Here is a 21131-nt window from a genome sequence, read left to right on the forward strand (position 1 = left end):
AGTTACATAAATAAGTAACCAGGGGCAATCAGTAGAGGAGACTTGTTGTCCCTGGTTAACCAAGACCACTGCAGCAGAAGTGGTTTTCGGGGATTATTTCCAGGGTGCCTTTCTTTCTCCTTTGCTTTTTTTGAAAACTTGAAGCTACCTGGCACAGTATCAATTCTCTCCAGCTGGAGTCTCAGCACACACCTGGTTTCCCTCATCAAGTCTTCTCCAGAGTACTTGCCGTTTAGAATTTTTTTTCCAGCTTCGTCTAGAGAAAGTTGCCATCACGGAGCCCAGCTGTCATGGCTAGGCGTGCCAAGGGAGATTTTCTGCAAAGGGCCCAAGATCAAAGAAGCATCCTGCCTGGAAAGTTTGGATCAGGCACCAGGACGGGTGGTCTCCTGGTATTTGCGCCCAGTTACAGGGGTCGGTCGGATGCTGCTTCCAGGTGAGACCGGCACTCAGCCTCCCTCTGTGCTCAGCTTTCAGTCAAAGCGCAGCCTCTACCACCTTGAGGAGGATTTTAACCAGAGCTAATCCTAATAATCGGATTTTTGAAAGCTACAGATGCAGCATGGGTGATAAATTCTCTCATTTTGAGTCTCACATTCAAAATGAAAAGAACAGTCAGAAATAGTACCACATTCAAATAAGAGTTAAGGGAACTGGGGTTAAATGATTTGCTCAAGGTCACACAGCCAGCAAGAGGCAGAGCGTGGATTCAAACCTAGCTTCTGAAGAAATGCCATTTCTGGGGGACAAGTCACTGCGTAAGACCTCTACCGTGAAAGGGAACGTAAAACACTGGGAAGTGAGGAATATTAGATACTCGTGTGGGAGACCAAAAAGCGTGGTCCTGCTAGCAGTCCTCCATAGCTCAGATGCTTTTCAGTTTCACCTGCTTCTTTTAGAGCATTAAAGCTTTGGCTAATGATAAAATGTCCTGAGAATATATAGTCTCGGGTGTTAAAGTGACTTCCCATGTATTATGACATTTAAATCTGTTCACACCATTCCAAAATGTATACTACCCGTTTTACAGATTAGGGAACGGAGGTCCCTGACAAAGCACAGAGACTTCCCCAAGAGGACACAGTAAGTTGCTGTCAGAACTCTAGTTTGGCTTCCTGACCCAGCACTGTGGTCCCCTTACCACAGCCCAGCTGCGTAGCAGGCAGCACTACTCTCTCTCCCTCGTGGCACCACAATCCAAACTCACTGTCTCTCTGCTACATGGGAGCAAACGGGGAGACAGAAAAAGTGTGATTTCAAATAAATTCAATTCATTACACAGTCTACCTCAAAGGGGAGGCAGACATGACTATTTGATTGTGTAAAAGTTAAACGTCGACGTTTTCCTAAATTCTCAGTTGGTCCCTTACTTGAGGTTGAGTGCTCGGACATGATAAGGCCGAGACCATTACCAAAAATGCTAGCCCTGCTAGGGAAGAGCCAACAATGGTGTGTAAGTGCATGCAGGGATTAGTGTGTGTGTGTGTGAAAGAGAAAGACAGAGACAAGAAAGGAGAGGACAGAGAAAGAGAAGGGGAGAGAAAGGGAAAGTAAGAGAGACAGAAAGAAAGAAAATATGACAAAGAGGATTGCAGGGACGAAGTTCAAGTTCATGGCTAGTGTCTACCCAGCCAGTCTAAATGGACCAAAGGAAGGAGGGCAAGATATGCTACAAACCAGGAGATGAAGAGGTCGCCTGAGAAGACCAGGCTTTCAGATATACCAGGACAGGACACTGAAGCTGAAGGTTGAACAGAAGGGGGACAAAGTGCTGGTAGAACAAAGATGGGAGGCCAAACAGGAGGTATGCAGACTGGAAGGAAGGTGTTGGTGAATTCAGAAGAAATTTCCCAGATACTGGATCTGGGCTCTGGAATGCCTTTTATGAGTAGCCTCTCTGCAGCCCCAGCTGGGAGAAGGGCTTTGTGGGGGTTGGCACAGGCAGCTGATTCCTCCTGTGCTTTAGTTTCCTCTTCCTGGGCAGTGATGGTTCCTCCTTTGGGTTTCAGGGTCTGGGCCTTGGAATCAGCAAATATGAGTTCTAGTCTTGAGCCCTATCCTGACAACCTATGTGATTTCAAACAGATCATATTCTTATAGCTTTCATTTAAAAATGAGAATAATTAAAGACCAACTGTGTCCAATACATAGGATGTTACTAAGGTAATACTAAATTATAAAGTCAAAGCAGCACTCTAAATCTTGCTATGCTGAGGCCTTGATTATAATGCGCCCAAGTCAGATCAGCTGATTCACATGATTTGCTAAAATAACAACAGCAATAATGTCAATCCTTACATAGCATGTGCTATGTTAACAGAAATTAAAATTTATAGGAATCTTAGACTAACCCTCACAATCACCAGTGAGGTGAACACTGTTATTCTTCCCTTGTGCAGAGGGAACCAAAGCGCAGAGAGGTAAAGTAACTTCTGCAAGATCACACAGTAAGTGGCAGACTCAGGCAAACCCAGGAAGTCTGGCTTCAGAGCCTGTGCTCTTAACCACTACACGATAGTGCCTTTGGATTTGAAAAAAAAAAAAAGCTGATAACCCAAGTTTCCACCCTGTTCTCAGGGCACAGTAACATACAGCATTGTTGCAGACATACTATCTGTGGGTTAACCAAAATGGAAAAATCCAGATCTACAAGGCAGATAAACTTGATAGGGAATTTGCACTCCACATATCACACGCCAAAAAAAAAAAAAAAAAAAAAAAACCAAATCATTTGAGACCGAATCCCCTTTGATGGCAAGCTTCCTAATATGCTTAGAATAAGATTCAGTTTTCAGTTTACAGGAAAGAGTTAATATCAATGTTTTTAGAAGGCCAATAGTTATTTGACTCTAGGTCTCCCTTTATCAAAAATAGGAAGCAAAATTTAAAGGCAGTAAGATGCCAAGGTCTATGGTGTCGATCATCACAAGAGCGGCCCCCGAGCATCGTGCCACCCTGCACTTGCACCCTGTGCCATCCCTTCCCACACCTGAGGGATGTGCCTTGGCCATGGGACATCAGCTCCCACGACACAAGTACGTATGTAAAGCACTTGCGTTTTTGGAACACTGGTGCCGTGTGCAGAGGCCTGCGCTGGGGGTTTGGATGGAGATGCGCAGCTCAGCCGACCACCAGCACCAACCTCAAGACCTATGGGCAAGGCCACCTTAGACCAGCCAGCCCCAGGTGAGCATTCAGGTCACCAGTAGAGTCCAGGCAAGACCAGCAGAAGAACTGCCCAAACTGCGGGCCAAATCGTGCATGAAATCTTGTTGTTTTAAGCCATAAGTATTGAGACGGTTTATTATGCAACAAAAGCTATCTGACAGAGCCCAAGCCCAGGCATTTCGTGGGGTAGCAATAGTACTGCTATTGCTGGACAGCCTGGGGCATTTTCACAAGGTCTGCTGAGTGGAGTCGGAAGTGGTGCATTGCGAGGATGACATGTGGTGTCCCTGCTTGATTTTATCTGCCTTTCATCCTGTGACTTCTGGGCAGCCAGGAAGAGTAAGCATATCACACCGCAGGCCACAGGAGCAAGGCGAGAGGTCATACTGAAGGCCAACGGAGCTAACTATTAGCTTTTCTGTCTCCTGGCAAAGTCTCTCCCATGGCACAGGGACGTCACTTGCCAGCTCCACAGCTATGCACTGCCCACTGCTTGAGTCCCTCCCGGGTCACTGTGGGTGCTTCCTCAGCACTACTGCTCCAGACTGGGGAAGGTGAGGCTTGGGCCAGGAAAAGGGCTTAACCAAAGACAAAGATGATCTCTCAGAGCTGTGGAGCCAAAAGGCCTGCTAATCTCTGGTGACAGCACAATGAGAACGAAAGCATCATCTTGGCCAGCTTACTCCTCCCAAAGTGAGAAGCAGAGGCTCAGATGAACGTGACTTGTTCAAAGCCAAACAGCTACCTCCCTGTGGCTAAGCTGTCCCAAGAACCCAGTCTCCCAACCTAAAAGTCCACAGTGAAATGGGACACACGATATGAAGTTTGGAGCCTCAGGGAGAAACCATATTATCAAAATTCTAGTCTAATCATCCTTCTGCCCTTGTCTGATTTGAGAACATTGTCTAACTGATCACCTAAGAGACCCATATGATGCACTGACATCACTAGTTTTTCAAACAGTAACTTGCAAACTTGGATGGCGAAAAGGTGGGAGAGAGGATGATGGTAAAGACTGTGATATTTATGTGCAGACTCTCCCCTCCCTTTCGTATAAAAAGCCTCAAATAATAATGACCCCAAGTAACATATTTTACAGAATAAAGAAAATATTAACTTTATGGCTTGAAAAATAAACAGTGGCTAATAAATGATTTAACAGATGATTCTTAAATGCTGATAGATACATATATGTCCAACCTCGCATGCATATCTGATCCTATTCGATACTATAGGAGAAAAAGACCTGGTCCCTTTTCTGTATCTAACTTACCATGTTGGCTTGAACAAGATATTTCACTGCACCAGACCTCAAATGCTGCCTTAAGAAAACAAGGGGATTGGACTCCAAGTCTAAAGCATCCCAATGGAATGGAAACTACTCTGGGTAGAAACACAGTGGAAAAGGAACTAAGGACCCAGCGTCTTACCAGCCAGGTGCTGGGCCTAACCTTATCTCCGTCCTCATCTACGTCAGTGGAGAAACTACACCCACCACCCAGGGTGTGGTAATAATGAGAAATAATATGCTTAAGGTACCCAGCACAGTGCCTGGCCCACTGGACTGCTATATAAAGAACAGCTGGTGATAAGGATTCATTCATTCTTCAAGTTTTACCGAACCTCTGTTATGTGTCAGGCATTACTCTAAGGACAAAGGATACAGCAGTCAACCAGACCGACCCCAAATCCCTGCTTCGTCTATCTGACATAGCTGCGCAGGGTGACCTACTAGTCTAACCTCACGCTGCAAGACAGTGTCTCTGATTCCACCCTCAGCCTCACTAGAGTGACCAGAGTCATTAGTCCCTGTGAGTCCCAAACTAGGCTGGGTAGATCTTCACCCACGAAAGGCAATTGCCCAGATTTCCACTCACAATGGCTCTCCTAGCCCTCTCACCAATGGCCCAGTTCTGTATCTAAGAGGCAGACCCTGGCCTGGACATCTCACCTCTCTCCCACCCTAGCCCGTTCCCATCCCCCACCGCACTGCCCTGCGAGAGCTGCTCCCAAGCTTTCATCAGACACCTCCCCCCCCCCCCAAAAAAAAATCCCCCTGGAACACCAAGTTTGCTTAGCGGCAATACCCGCTACCTGCCACCAGAGGTCACCCTCCCACACAAGCCCAAGCCAACACAACTGGGCTTCGCCTCCTCGGCGGCACTGACATTATTTTCTTTCTCTATTTTTATCTATTAAAAAGATTTCTTCACGGCCATAACTTAGATCTCTACACTAAAATGGAGCAACAGGAAGATATAATGGTGCATTTCATTTATGAATGACCTATAATAAATTACCCTGAAGTGTCCCGAGTGCCAGAAGACAGAACGCTTTGTCTGCCCACGGACCGTATTTCACCTACTTTAATTTAGCTGACACGTAAAACTCATTTGACATTTTGCAGGTATTTGTGCGTCGGGGGAGGCGGGGGTGTGGGAGCGGCCGGCGGTGGGGCCGGGCGGGGCGTGGGGGTCCGCGGGCAGGCGTGAGGATATCTGGTTCTTGTTGAGGGTCAGGGTGTGCAGCCGGGGCAGGGGCGGCAGTGCGAGCCCATCGCCGAGCAGGTTGTTGTCCAGGACCAGCTCCTCCAGGCCCCCGAACGCGCGCAGTCCTTCCAGTGACCTGCAGTGACAAAGGAAACAGGAAAAATGATCCTGCACTAAATCAGCGAGGCCATTAGGAGCCGAAATAAATATTTTAACCTTCCCTTTCAGGACTGGGAATAGTTTGGGCTTGGTGCCTGTCAGCTAAGTGAATGACAAGAATGAGTCGCGGGAGCCGGGGCGGGGGCAGCGGGGAGAGGGGCCCCCTGGCACTCACCGCATCCTTCACGCATTGGCGGCATGAAGGATGAGGGTCACTTAGTGAGTAGCCAGGATCCAAAACAAAGGGCTTCAGATACGGCCTGCAGGATAAATTTGTCACTGTCTTCTGCCTTCAGGCACCCAGCCTCGGCTGACCCTAACCTCCATTCCCAAGATAAATAACTCTGTCACAGTTCACCTTCATTCCCTGGACACAAATTTAAGTTGTCATCCATCATTCCTGCCCAGAAATATCATACCCCTCTTACAATAATAAATATAACTTCAAGTATCATTTCTTAGCGGTTCTCCTCCATGCAGCCCTAGGAAACAGCAAGGAAGGTTCCCTTTCTCTCCTTTCGCAGCCTTTTTTTTTTTTCCCCTCTTGGCTTTCTTTTTCCCCCGTTACTAATCACTTAATTTGCTTCTGCCCCATGTCCCTGTAGCTGCCCCAAATGTAACACCTCGATGGAATTACATAATCATTCCAATGTGAGACCGTTTTTCCTTTTTGTTTGCTTTTTTTTTTTTTTGTACATATGCCTTCTTTTTTGTTTGTATGGGGGGTTATTTTTTATTTGGGGGAGGTAAGGGTAGATGGAAATTTCTGCCTCAGAGTGCCTAGCTTGAAGTGATTGTTTTAACTTAGGAGAGTGAATTTCCCACTTTATTTTTTAAAGACAAATAGAGTACAGCAGTGTGGATAGAAAGGCAGTAGAGTGGCTTCTCAAAGAATTAAGTTCCCGGCTCACACCAAAAAAAAATTTAAAAAGGGAAAAATAATCTTGCCAATAAGCTTAACTGAAAGTTAACTCTTCATTTTAAGGGCTCTCATGAGCACTGGGGGTGGGAGATGAGGGGTACTCACATGCACACATGCTTGCACACGTACACACAGGCATTAATTAAAGCAAGCTGCCGGCCGGCTGGGGGACTTGCAAAGAGATAGACACACACTCCCAGCTCCTCCGCCTGCCAGGCCCAGGAGATGTGCTGAGCTTGCACAGGCTGACGGCTGAGCTACGGCGTCGACCAGAGAGAGGACTCGCATGGGATCTCCTGGCTATTCTAGAAAATGTGACGAATCAGGGGGATGGAGTCTACCCTATTTATCCATTTACCAATAACACTTACGTTAAAGATCTGTGTGCTTGCATGCGCAATGTCTGCACAGCGGGTGTGAATGTGAACTTCAGCATCCCAGTGTGCCCAAGGGATCAATATCTCCCTGTGGGACCTCTGCCCAGAAGACTCCAAAATACGTAGTGCGTGCAAAGTGCAAAATGCATTCTAATAAGCAATAAAATCCACAGCCTCCAACGGGCCCAGAGCAGCAGCATTTGCACCATGCCCCATTCACAGCAGACCCTCAGAGGGTGTCCCCAGGGGCCTAATACCTAGAAAATGCCTGCTCCCATGACTCAGATCACCTGTCCCATAGCAACAGTGCAATCCTGTATACATTTCAGGTAAAGGGCAAGGGGTTGTCATGTTTTATTTCCTCCTTCCTCTTTTTTATAAAAAACAATATATACAAGTGTCTAAGGCAGGAAGGGTTGGAATTTTATCTCATCTACACCGTTTTTGCAGCACGAATTTGCCATATCATGATCAATCAGCGCTCCCTCGGTCGGTGTTCTTTATGACTCATAAGGTTCTTATAGAGAATAAGTGAAAGACGACTAACAGGTTCCTGGCAAACACTGGCTGGTTTTCCTTCCTCCTTTCATTCATTGGGTTTTCCAGAAGCCTTGACCTTGGGGGTGCTCCGGGATGCAGAGGATGGGCAGAGAAACCCATACAGGTGTGCAGCAAGTCTGGCATCTGAAGGCAACCTTGTCTCTCTTCCTCAACAGGCATTACTGAGCAATGATCCAAAAGTCCTTTACAGACCTGGGCTCCTGCCTACTGCAAGGGGAGTCAGGCTACCCACCCCCGACCATTAGGTAGCTTCAAGGACTGCTAATAAGTCCTTTGTGCTGACACATCAGTTGGGCTCCAGTCAAAAGCATCATCCAAACACACATGGTTCCCAAGTTATGTGATGCAATTAAAATACGCTTATCATGAAATCAGCGAGTGACTGGCAACTGGCAAGAAGGCAGCTCCCTTCCAAGAGTGCTTCCGGGGAGGCATAAAACAAAATGACACAGCATGAAGAGGGACAAAGGCTGCAATCACTAGAGGCAGTGTCCAGGATTCTGGCCTTCTCTCTGGGTGGCTGGGGCAGACAGCTCCATACGGGTGTGAGACCATATCAAGAGTCGGGAAAATCCAGCTCAAAAGCACCTGTCTGCTTTTGAGGTCTTTGGCCATGTAACGTTATTAGCTGGTCAGTTAAAAGGCAACAGTGTTACATGGCGTGAGGGTTAGTTTGCTAATGACTACTTTCTTGAGTCACGTCATCAATGGTGCACACTTGGTGATTTAAACAACAAAGTTCCCAGCTTATGGACTGGGGACAGGAGCACTGGGGAGTCAGAATGGCTGGGCTTGCCTGGCACCAGGACAGTTCCATACCAACCAGGAAGCTGGTGTCAGTTTTCACTTTCTTTTTTCAAATTCACTGTTGGTGCTGTTGTTTTTTTTTCCAGGTAGCAGTCAGGGAACGAAATTATCAGTGTCAATCTCTGGCTTCATACCCCTATGTAGAAGAGGCTTGCAAACAGATACATGCTATCTACTAAAATAGCAAGGCAAAAAAAGACCTTCAAGAGCCACACTGATCCATGCTGTTTAACAGGACAGCTATGGCCAAGGGAAAAGATAGAGCAATGCAACGTTGATGCTAAAACCTTGCGTGTTGACAACAAGAGGCGCCCCAGACCCGGCAGTGCTGGTGGAGGGGGTGACGGTCACTCTGGGGTGACTCACCGGCAGTGGCTGCAGATGTCTGAGTTATGGGCTGGGGAAGGGCGAGGCTGCGGCTGGAGGAGGAGGAGGGCCGGACTTCCCCATCACTGGGTGTAGCCAGCTGCAGGGACATCTTTCCAGCTCCGAGAGAGGAGCAGTGGGATGGGAGTGCGGGCCGGCCCGGGCCAGGTGCTTGGCTCTGGAACCCTAATCAGCACCTCCAGGTGCTTGGCTCTGGAACCCTAATCAGCACCTCCTAAGCGCATTGTGGGCTGCCTGCCTCCCACTCCACCGGCAGGAAAGCTGCCCATTATCTCACCCACAGGTACCATCTCGGTTCCCTCGTTCGCAGAGCTCTGGCTGAGCTCCCCCAGGAGCCGCGGCGGCTGCTGGGAAAGTCCCAGTGCCATTTCCAAAGTCACATCAAAATGACAAAACATCACAATGCATTCGGCTCTGGCGGATTCAAGCAGAGAGAACTTTTAAGTTTCCACTGTAATTAACCCTATCCTCGTTAAGATAATTATGATCAAGCTTCCTGTCACAGTTAATATCCCAGCATCATTGCCTGTGGCTCACACTCTGCCCTCATTAGCTTATAAAAACAGCGGCACTAAACAGGCGGCCACTGCCCTGCCCAAGTGAGGCTGGAGGCAGCGTGCTGTCCTGGAGGGACCGCGGGGAGGGTAGCGGGCTCCAGGGATGGGGCGACCCCTGGAGCTCCAACACCTCTGCTCCCACGCCCCGTCACCTTCGCCCTCTCCTCTCGGGTGGACCCTGCGTCCATCTGGGGAAGAAGGGTCAGCCCCGTGGCAAGCCCACTAGGTATGCGGCAAAGGAGCTGCTAATCCGAACCCACCCCTCTCTGCTCCTTCCCTAGCAGAAATCCAGCCAGAATACATTGCCAGAAAAAGACTCCAACTCCCTCATTTAAGAGCTACCATTCTTATGCCCTGCATATAGGCTGTGGTAAGAACTAGATCCCTCTTCTCTGGGGACAGCATATTTGCCCAGAATGAGGTGGGTGGGATGTGGGGAAGGGGTGGGGGGGTGGGGCCACAATTAACCACAGACCCTAAGAGAAAAGCATGTAAGTCTTTGTAAATATTTTGGCTTCAAACCCAGGAGCAAAGATAAAGGTATCCTCAAACCAGTGAAGAAAACAAGATTTACCTACTGGCTCAACTATATCTATCTAAATATCCAAATACTTGGTTTCAAATACAATGGGAAATTTAAAATTCCCCAAATACAATGGGGAAGCCGTAGAAATTCTAGAGGGCCTGACCTGCAGGCCTGATGGCTGCCACCTGGCCAGTGACACCCCAGCCCACAAGGGACTGCTCCGGAAAGGTCTGTGGATGCTTCGTCTGCCCAGCCCCCGATAAAAGGTACCTATCTCTTCCGCATCCCCCACCACAGCTAGAAAGCTGCCAGATGCACAGTGAGGACTCAGTACCTTCTTCACCAATGCCTGCTACTTCGGCCAGGTGCCTGAGAGCAGCTGGGAGAAGAGCCGAAGAGAGACTCCCGAGGGTGGAGAGCGAGCGGGACTCAGGGTGGCCGGCCAGGGGCGTGGATGGGAAGCCCTAAACTGCCACTGTCTGAAAACAGGTAGCAGCAAGTGGGCAGTGAGCCTGCACCTCAGCACTAGTCATTAAAACAGTGAAACAGCAAATAAGCACAGCTCTGGGTACTGAGTGCCCCCTCCCTGGATGCACTGCCCCCCCCCCCATCTACACAATCCAACAACTAAGAGGTCAACGGTCAACTCCGGCCCCAGCACAGGACCTCCAAGGTCCCTGCTCCAGCCAGCACCCACTCTGGTCATTGTGATTGTTAAAGAACTTAAATGTCATCCTCGAGAGCAGGAAGAGAGTAACCTGTAGCTCTCTTATTCCCCCACCACGCCCAGGGCAGTGGCCGGCACACAGCTGGGCTCTGGGAAACACCTGCAGACTAACTCCCCACAGGGGCCAGGATCAAAGCCGCAAGGACAGGTCAGGTAACGCAAAGCCATCTGGTGAGGGATGAAGGAAGAAGGAAGCATCAGAGAGTAGGGATGTGGTCAGCACGTCCCAACAAACGGCCTGGCGGCAGCACAGCCACTTCTCATACAAGCCTTTCACCTGGCCCCTCGAGAGGTATCCTTCGTCCACCATAAAACTCTTTTTTGTATCCTCTTTAAGTGGTTTACTCTGTGTGCATATGTGTGGTTGACTTTATGTATTTTCTGCCAGTCAGGTCAGATAGCCAGAGATACATGAGCAAATAATAATATAAATCAATTACTCCATACTGTAAGTGTTTAATTGGGGGTAGGGATATCTTTAAACACTGCGCATGGAAAGAACTGTGGGCAACAGAAGACAAAGTGCATGCTAATGCCACATGACAGCAATCACAGGAGATGCGCCCAAGCCATCCCCAGAGCCCCGGCAAGCTGCTGTCAGGACAGGTGATCCCTGAACAGCAGAGAAGAAACTCCAACGGTGCTGTGAAAGATCTGAACCCAAGATGGGGCAAAAAACTAAGCAGTTAACTAGGTGGTTGTTAACTCTAAGCGGGGTGGCTCTGAAGCCTTCCTGTCATCATTTCTATGAATACTGAAAAAACACTTTCAAATATGATCTCTGAAGAGCGCTAAGAAAGGAGCTAGAAGCCCAGAACCAGGTATTTGCAGATCTAGTTATTCAAAACAGCAGGTAAGAAAATAGATTCTCCAACATTTGGAATCATGAGTTTATCAATTTACCTAAATGAAATTCTGGTCAGATTATACCTTTGAGGAACTGGTATCTGCTTGCCTTAGGATGATGTGAAATATGTATCTGATCATGTACCCTTTTCAGTTTTGCTAAGAGAAAACTCAGAGGTAAATTGTGACGACGTAAAAGGGTAACTTCTCAGGGTCACTGTATCTCCTTTCTAATTTGGCTGTCAAAACTTGTTTTGTTTTGTTTTTTCCAGAGCCTTGATATTTTACCTGTCTATATATTACTTTTTTATTTTATTAATTCTAATAAGCTAGCCTAAATTCTTTGTCGAATGTCTAATATATATATATATGTTAGACATATATATATGTCTAACATATATATATGTTATTTAAGGTGGCATAGATTCCTCAATAGTTTCTGTACATTCAGGATAAGTTCTTGCTATAGGGTTCCTGTATTCAGCATTCAAAACGGCTTTGAACAAGCTTCTAGTGATATCCTTGTGACAGGAGAGCAAAAAAGTAGAATGGACAATGACAGCTTTAGGTAGAGTCAAAACTAGTTCAAAAATGTACTGGAAGAATACTAATTAATGGCTCAACACAGCTGTAGGAGAGCTCTGGGGAGCCCTGGCTTTTTGCCAATGACTTGGGTAAGGACATTTATTTATGGACGTCAGGACCCTAGAAAGGTCTCAGGATGTAAAGAAGAGCCAAAATGATCCTATTAGAATCAACCCATTGTTTCAGCCTAAGAGGATAAAATCGCACCATATCTAAGAATCTAAACATAGATTTTAAAGTTCAACTATTCCCAAAGTACTGAAGAAAAATTCAAAGGAAAATGACAATTTGGGAAATATCTGCAACCTCCCTTACAGACTAAGTTTAATATCTATAATAAGAAAAGAGCTTTTGTAAATAAGTAAGGAAAAGCTAAAAACCCTAAATAGAAAAATGATCAAAATATTTCGACAAAAAATTTACAAGGAATGAAATGGTCAATATGGAAATGTGAGCAAAATTTTCAGCCTTTTCAAGAATCTGAAATAATCAAATTAATCAAGATATTTTCAATTAGCTAGCAAATATATTGTTTTCTTGAATTTTAACACCAGTTTTAAAGAGTTCAAGATAAAAGACCCTCTAAAACACTGCTGATGAGAGCAAAATTATTATAACCTTCTGGAAAATAACTTACATTGAAAGTCTTAAATAATTACCTTTCTATCTACTAATTCCAATTCCAAATACGTATTCAGTAAATACCAAAGAGTAATATGGTATTTAAATACAAGTATATTCACTATAACATTACTTATAATAACATTACAAAAAAGCTTAAACATCCAATGATAGGGGGTTGACTAAATAAAGCTCAGAATATCGACATAAGATATCATGCAACAATTAAAAATTATACTGTAGACAGATACCTAATGGTACAGAAAACTTTCCATGCTATACATTTAAATACCTACAATTAAGTTATAATTCAGCATGATACATACACAAAGAGCTCATGCATGGGAATTAAAACTCATTCACGGTTCCCCTCCACACTCTGCACAGATTTTAATTTGTCCCATGTCTTTCTGGACATGTTCTCCATATTGATATTTAAGTGTTATTAAATGTGTCTGTGTTAGTTGTTTGCAATTTACAGACTGTTGTAATAAAGTCTAATATATCAGGACTTCATGATAATTCTACAATTACATGTACACCCAAGTACACATAAATGCATATACACATGATATAAACACACACATACATTCACACATCTCTCACTGTATACACAGATCTAGATCTATGTGTATCCCAGACATATGCCATTAATCTCTGAAAAATGGGGTTATAGGTAATTCTACATTTTTCAGTAGTTACCAAATTGTCTATAGTAAACAAGTATTCATTTTATAATCAGGAAAAATTCCAGTAGCTATTATTTTTAATTAAGACCAGACAACTTTCCATGCAAAAGATGGAAGTGCCTTGGGTCTAGAGTACTCTGTGTGAAGAAGGCTTAGTACGAACTCGAGAAGGAGGTTAATACCACAGAAGCAAATGTGATTCTAGACCACTCCCCTGGCCCCAAAGCATCTCTCCCTGGAGCTTTGTTTCCACTCAGGGTGCTAGGCTCAGAGGGACATTAGCATACAAAAATGAGCCAAAGGATAACAAGGAGATGGAGGGTATAAGAAACTTCGACTGAGACAACCAGGTTTGCTTAACCAAGAGCAAAGACCTAAGAGAACAGGGTCCCAGAAGGCAGAGTCAGAGACTTTAAAAAATTTGAAGTTTTTTAAAGTTTTAAAATTAAAATTAGGTGTTCTAGTTTGCTAGCTGCCAGAATGCAACACACCAGAGATGGATTGGCTTTTAATAAAACAGAATTTATTTTGTTAGTTCTTCAGAGGAAAGGCAGCTAACTTTCCACTGAGATTTTTTCTTAACGTGGGAAGGCACAGGATGATCTCTGCTGGCCTTCTCTCCAGACCTCTGGGTTCCAACAACTTTCCCTGAGGTGACTTCTTTCTGTATCTCCAAAGGCCTGGGCTTAGCTGCAGGGCTGAGATAAGGAATGCCGAGCTGCTTGGGCTGTGCTACGATGTGCTCTCTCATTTAAGCACCAGCCAATTAAGTCAAACTTCATTCATTGCAGCAGGCATGCCTCCTAAGATGTAATTAGCAATGGATAAGGTTCACTTAGCATTGGCTCATGTCCGCAGCAACAAAACTAGGTATGCTCACCTGGCCAAGTTGACAACTGAATCTAACTACCACATTAGGGAAGCTATTCACAGGAGGATTGAGCTGTGCTGTAAGTGATTATACGTATTTGATTAGAACCTAGAGACATGGAGAACATTTACAGGGAATTTCTGCACAGGATGGAAGATTAGATTTGGTGACCTCTAATATCCTTGCAGTTCCACCTGCTGATGATACTGTGTTTCATCTGACTGGCGCTCCTTCTTCTCTAATCACCATTTACAAGGACTGCCAGAGTCACTTAATCGCTCAGTCTGGTGGTAAAAAAAAAAAAAAGGCAGTTGTTGCTCCGCCGTTCCCCACCACACTAAAATCTGTGCCCTGTTCCTGGCTTCTAGGTGGAACCCTGCAAGTCCTCTTTAATGCTTCAGAGACACAACCATAAGCATGGGGACATTCCCATAATGGAAGAGTCACAGCTCAACACACTGGTTTCTTAAAGCCTATAAACTCCATTTGGGTGAAATGTGCCTTGCAGGTGATTTTCATTCAAGGAACTTTTTTAGAGTATCCTATCCCCCTATTCACAGAAGATAACTAATACCCAGAGAGGTGAAGTGGCTCTCTTGAAAGCATACATAGTGGCCATGCCAAGTCAAGAACCTCTGGACACACAGTGCAGCTCTTTCAACTATGCTAGACTGCCTAAACTTGTCTCTAGTTATGCTCCACCACCACATGCTTTATCCAAACATCAAGTATCGCTCTATAATCTACTACTGGACTTCAATTACAGTGATGACTCTAGTTATGTTTCCTAAATATTTTTGCCCTTCCTGATTCTTGTAAAACAACCCCCTGAAGTAGGTGTTCTTACAGTGTTTTCATGTGGTCCTCATTAGGTTAAGGATGCTTAGGGAGAGCTGGGTTGGGATTCACCATGTATCTCTCTAACTCATTCATTCACTGACTTATAAAAATGTAGTGAATGACAACTCTGTGCCCAGTACTTTGCACACCTCTGGGGCTAGACAGATGACTATGGCTTGGTCTCCTATTGTTAAGTAGTCCATGCAGACAGGGAAGCAGTTTCCAGATAATGTGGAGTAATCAATTAGATTGGAATTACAAGCACATTAAGGAGGGAAAGAGTTAGGGAAGGCTTCAAAGAGGAGATGAGCTAGAGCTAAGTCTCAATTCAACCAAATTCTAATTCTAACCTGTGGAGTATTCATTTATACTTTATGCCATATTTGGTGGTGAAGGAACAGAAGAAAAAGGGTTAACTTGATCCTACCACTCAAATACCCTATTTGTACCCCAAAGCAAGCATTTGGCACCCACTTTCAACACGGCAGGCACCAAATGTGCACCTCCATATCGAGATACAAAAGACGCACAAGTTGTGGCGTCTGCTCCCAACAAATTTACCATCTATGGGAAGAGAGAAAAAAGTTGGACTTGAAATAAAGAGAATCCACTCAGAACCGCATATTACTAAGTGATGGGGCAAGAAGGACTCTAGAAGTTAAAGGGAAAAAATGAGGTCTGGGGAAAAAAAAAAGAGGTTTGTAGAAGTCACCTTTTTTGGGGTCCACTTTCCTAGGTTTGCCTTCAAGTTACTAAAGCAAGTAAGTCCCTAAGGACAGAGCTAAGGCTCCAGGAGCCCTACACATGAATCACAGCCTCCACATCTCATTGCCGTCATTCTCCCCCATCTGGACTGTCCTCCTCTCCTCCTGGCGAATCTCGCCTGCATTTCTCCTACCCTGGTGTCGGCCTCAGCCTTGAGTATGTCTCTAAAATTATTTTGATTCACGGCTTGAGATTTTACAAAACCACACATGCATGCATGGAGCCTGTGGCCTCAGGATCTTGTTTGTTTTTTAAGAGTCAAAAGAGTGAGTTTGTTTGGTGGTCTATAAATGGAGGTTTTCTTTACTAGGGAGATGTAAGGGAGCGGACACGGCATGTCGCAGCCGCGGTATGCATGCGCGTCGCCATGGGGCAGGATCCAGGGCCTGGCGGGGGAGGTACCCGCAGCCATTGTGCAAACATACGTTGGGCCAAGAACTCTGCTTTGCAGCCTCATGAAATGTTTGCTTGAAAGATAACAGTGTCTCTTCCACACCAGCCTTTCACCACCCTTCATAAGGAGAATTTTTAATTCAACAGATGGTGTCTACTCACTGCAAGCCAACCCGAAAAGGAGACATTTACATGGCTGGACCTCAAGGCCCTGGGGACACAGAGGGGTCCTAATCCAACATTTGCCTAAAGACCAGCAGCTCCCCATGGGCAGGGCCCCCTGGAATGGAATCTGGCCAGGAAAGCCAGCACAAAGGTGCCAATTGCTGATTCTGTGAGGTCCCAGTTAGCTGAAAAAAGGTGAAAACATGTTTTCTGTTCCAGACTACAAGATAGCTTTATATCTTCCGCTGGAAAGAACACCCTGGGAGATACGGTGACCTCCAAAAGTGGCTTGCTATTGGAGCCATTTTCCTTCCTCTAAAACAGCCCTAGCTCTGGGTTTGGCAAAACCTTTCAAGGAAAAACATTGTCAGGTTCTGCCCCCCATTTCATATCATGGCATAAACAGGGCTCTGAGCCCCAACAACGCTGGGGACCAAGAGGAGAGATCAAATGTCAGTACGTAAGCAGTGTGATGAGCAAGTCAGGCCACGAAAGCTGGGACTATGTGCTCCATTTCCCAAGTCCTGGATGTGCTGTAAGACCTTAGAAGGAGGGGTCACCCCTTGGAGGCTGAATTTTCTAACCTACTGTGGTGGCACAAAAGCCCCTGACCTCAACACTCTGCAGATTTTGGTATGAAGATCACATGAATTAAGGTATGTGAAAAGAAACTTGGATAAATGAGGATTTTTACTTGAAAAATTATTTTTGCAAGGAAAGTTGGTATTTTATTTTTAGAGGAGAAAATTAGTGACTTTAGAAAGGGAAGCAAATAGGTAAACCTTCAAAAGAACTATGAAGATGTTTTCAGGATCCTAGGGCAACATGAGGAAGTGGAGGTTCGGGCATCCTTTCTTTTAGGAACAAAGGACCAGACTCCCACCAGCCTCGGTCGCGACCTCTCTGCATTACTCCCGTCAAACCCTAAACTGGGGAGGCTACACGAGACTATTCTGAAGGTCTCCTCCTTTTCTAACACTGTGCGCTCTAAAGCGGGTTGCAGGAGAAAAAATCCCAAACTGAAGTTTTCTCACTGCCCTAATCATTCCACTGCTCAGTAAAAAGTTCAGAATGACCATGGCAGGTCATCGCCAACCTTATGGCTAATCAAGGATCGGGAATGGGGTTGGCCAGAGAGCTGTGGGTATTTTAGGCCTCAGGGATAAAATCTGATTAATAAAAAAAAATAGGGGAAAATATTCTACCTGCTCTCTAACCCCACCCCCACTCCCCAGTTTTTTCATCTTTCATAGCAACTCAGACTAGGGAGTGACAAGCAAAATGACACCCTGCTCAGAGGGCAAAAGATAAATGTTTGATGAATTGGCCATTGGTAGATAAGTGATGGGCTTTGTATGTGCATAATGGCCAAGCTGCCTTTCCATGGCGATTGCCTGCCAAGATAAGGAGCCATAATGAATGAACTTTGAGATGCCCTGGACAGAAGCAGTTTTAATTTGACTGATTCTAATAAACTTAATTTTAAATAAGGAGAAGAAGAAGAGGAGAAAGAAGATGGTAGAAGAAAGAAAACAGCAACTGGGAGAAACCAGAATGGTGGAAATTACACTTACCCAGCATGGATGTTAGCCATTGATTATTCTATTCACTGTGCTAGCCAAGTAAGCAGAAGAAGAGAGTTTAATTTCAGTACACTGAAGTTATCAGAAATCCTACATGTGCCCAGCATTGTGCAAAGACATTTGAGCTGAGATTTAACAGCCAGGATGAACAGAAAGGTATCCTAATAATCACGGATTGGGCCATCCATTCATTTATTGATTCCTCTTTCAGTGAACATTTACTGAGCATCCCCTACCCAGGCAGTGGATGAATGGAGCAAGTTCGGCCTGTGGGTCTAGGCTTTTTGACAAAATTGAGGAATACTCTCCTGGTACAAGGTTTCCTAGAGGAGGCGCTGTCTGCTAGCAGCCAGGTCTGCAACTCCTTGTGTACTGCCCCCATGGCCAAATTTCCATTCCCATACGCATTCCCTGATTTTGGTCCCCCAGCCCCACATTTATGTTTGGCTTTGTTGAGTTGATGAGATATTCTCTGTCAGAACAACACATTCCTTATGAGAACACTACAGCGGTATCTATGGCTAAAACCAGCAGTCACATAACTGGAGAGGCAGAGGAGGAGGACAGAGGCTTTCATAGTACACCCCTAGGAAAAACTCCAGCTGTGCCCACGAGTAAATTATTTTGTGGACCTCAGGTTTGTCATAAGCAAAGTTGGATGTTGTGAGTAGATGATTTGCTTCATCATTTGACTAACTTCTCTGCAAGGCAGTTGGAACACAAAGATGATTAAGATACCTTTCTGCCCTTAAGGAGCTCCGGATCTCATGAACCAGGGGTATAAACACAAAATCCCACGACAAGAGAACCAGGTGCTTCATCTTACCTCCAAGTACCCTTAAAAGATCTAAGGTCCTTTCCAGTTCTAATATTCAAAAATTCTAAGAATAGTGTCCTAGCCTCCACTTTTCATTGACAAAGCATAGAATTCCCAAGAAGTTATGGTTATCCAAGCACTAAACTGGTCACCTTCCATGATACCATGTCTTTTGCTCGTTTTAGGAGGAAGGACCCTATGTCAAATGCAATAATAAAAATAATTTCCTCCCTCCCCCCACCCCAACGCCTGCCTCTGTGAATATACATTTTCCTGTAACTACTAAGGGGAAGGCGATCATTACTAAACAGTTCAGCAAGGCTCATGCTATTGGAGAATATAAAGTTTTATGAGCTGGTCTCTCTCTTTCTCTCTCTAGTGTTAAGTGAGAAAGTGAGAGAGAGAGAAAGCCGGAGAGGTCTGGCTCAGGAGTCCAGGTGAATTATAGACTGCCGCTCAAGATTCACAGCTCTTCGTGGTAGGAGGTTAATATTCTCACATGTCATTAGGTCTGCTGGCTCTCCTGATGGTTCATTGAAGCAGGCAGCAAATTATTTCCTCATGGTGCACAGGACAGCACACTTCAAAGCAAGGGAACTCAGGTCCCGACAGGTCTCCAGTGGATTAATGACTTGGGAGCACAAGGGGTTGTCTATAGGTAAGAATGGGCCTGAAGCTTTTGACAAAGCTAACTTTTTGATCAGTCTTGACCTTGCTTTCAAGCTAGACCTGCAGATTTTACTCCTCTCACCTTAAGACCTGCCTAGACGTGTGCAAGGCGACACAGGAACCTGCCTGGTCATTTTATCTTCACTTGAAATGGACAGAGGTCCTGTTCTCTACCGATGTCCCTCTTACCCACAGTTCAAAGTGGAGCTGAAACCCCCACTCCTTGAAGGAGACTTCTCAGGCCTGTCCCAAACCTGGCTGACCATCCCTAGACCAAACTACTCCAATATTTCTCATTTGCACTCTGTTCTCCAACGGTTTCAGGTGTCTCACTCTTGTCTTTATGACAGGTCATTAAGCTGTGGGGCCGCAGGCACAATAGTTCTCTCTCTTTACGTCTCCCACACTGATGACTAAGTAGGGGAAGGGAAAACCCATCTGTCTGAATGAGGGCCCAAACCTTGATCCTGTCTCCTTTCCAGATAAAAGGACTAAGAAGAGACTCAGAAATGTTGTATTAAACATTTGTTAAAAGGTAGATGGAAAAACACAATGCCACTTCTCAAGGTAACAGTAACTGAGAGAAGAATAAGGAGAAAATGGCAAAACGCACAAGATGCTCACAGGAGGCCACCTATTGGCTATAGGTGTGTTTGGCACAAATGCCTCTACCGTCTTTGTTCTCAGGTTTTTAAGGTCTAGGTTTTCTAAAGAGGAGAAAGGCTCTCGTTGCAGGTCTGCTGCCACAAGGAGGCCCGTGCTAGGGGGCAGCTCTCTCCTTTAGGGTCATCTGGGAGTTTGCGCCTGGAGGGTCTTGATGACAGGCCTGGAAGTTCCCAGGACTGGAGCAGAGGGGCCCTGGGAAAACCCTCCTGCTGGGCCATCCCTGTACACCACAAACAAGGTGCCCTGAGCACACCACAGGCCCGGGAGCTAGGGAGAAGCTCTTGCCTGCCTAGCTAAGTCTGACTGGATAAGAGTTTTCTCCCGAGAAGGCGGGCCTGTGCTAGATGGGCAGACTAAACACTACAAATATTAGTCGGCTCCTGTATCAAACCAGGAGAGAGGGTAAGTTTGAGAAACTACCTGGGAAGCCAGAAAGCACTCGAAGAATATAAGGGGCGGTTGTTACTGCTCTAATCCCACCTTCCTCCCCTGTCCTACCTTTAAATTTCTCCTTCGTCTTCTGCCCTCCTTCCTTACCCCCACCCCTTTTCCTTCAAAGTGTGTTGATCATCTTTCACATCACATGTTTTCCACAACATCCCAGCCTCCCTGCACACACACACCCATGTAGCAGGTATCTGCATTCCACTCCAGAGAGCTGAGTGACCACGTCAGAGACCCCCCACCAGGTCCAATCGGGCTCAAAACAAAGTCCCCTGACCCGGCCACATGGCTCAGCAATCCATCCCTGGCTCACTCAGCATCTGGCACAGTACCAAGGAAAGACCACTTTCAGGGGAACAGGATGCCACTCCTGGCTCACCCCAACTCACAGCGACAACAAAGCCCTCCCCTCTCGGGGCCTCAAGTTTGTCCAAAGCAAAATAAAGAGGAGGGCGCATATCAGGGCATCTCAAAAGGTAGTCTGGGCACCACCTACT

At 45.8% G+C, this 21131-nt stretch overlaps 1 protein-coding gene across 23 annotated transcripts in view; it reads right to left on the reverse strand.

The window, feature by feature from the left end:
- Positions 1-21131, reverse strand: part of LRMDA (leucine rich melanocyte differentiation associated) — a 1434085-nt gene that overhangs the window by 588180 nt on the left and 824774 nt on the right. For 22 of the 23 annotated variants that reach the window (XR_013161455.1, XM_077124815.1, XM_077124812.1 and 19 more), the window contains one exon: positions 5665-5793. Coding sequence is in view for 22 of the 23 variants with exons in the window: in XM_077124815.1 (XP_076980930.1) it covers positions 5665-5793 (129 nt within the window). In the remaining variant the exon portion in view is untranslated. Of the gene's footprint in view, positions 1-5664; positions 5794-5991; positions 6086-21131 lie in introns of those variants that run through there. The other variant, XM_077124829.1, reaches the window with a different exon arrangement.

The sequence above is a fragment of the Tamandua tetradactyla genome, chromosome 13 (genome assembly GCF_023851605.1).
Source record: "Tamandua tetradactyla isolate mTamTet1 chromosome 13, mTamTet1.pri, whole genome shotgun sequence".
In the NCBI taxonomy this organism is placed as follows: Eukaryota; Metazoa; Chordata; class Mammalia; order Pilosa; family Myrmecophagidae; genus Tamandua; species Tamandua tetradactyla.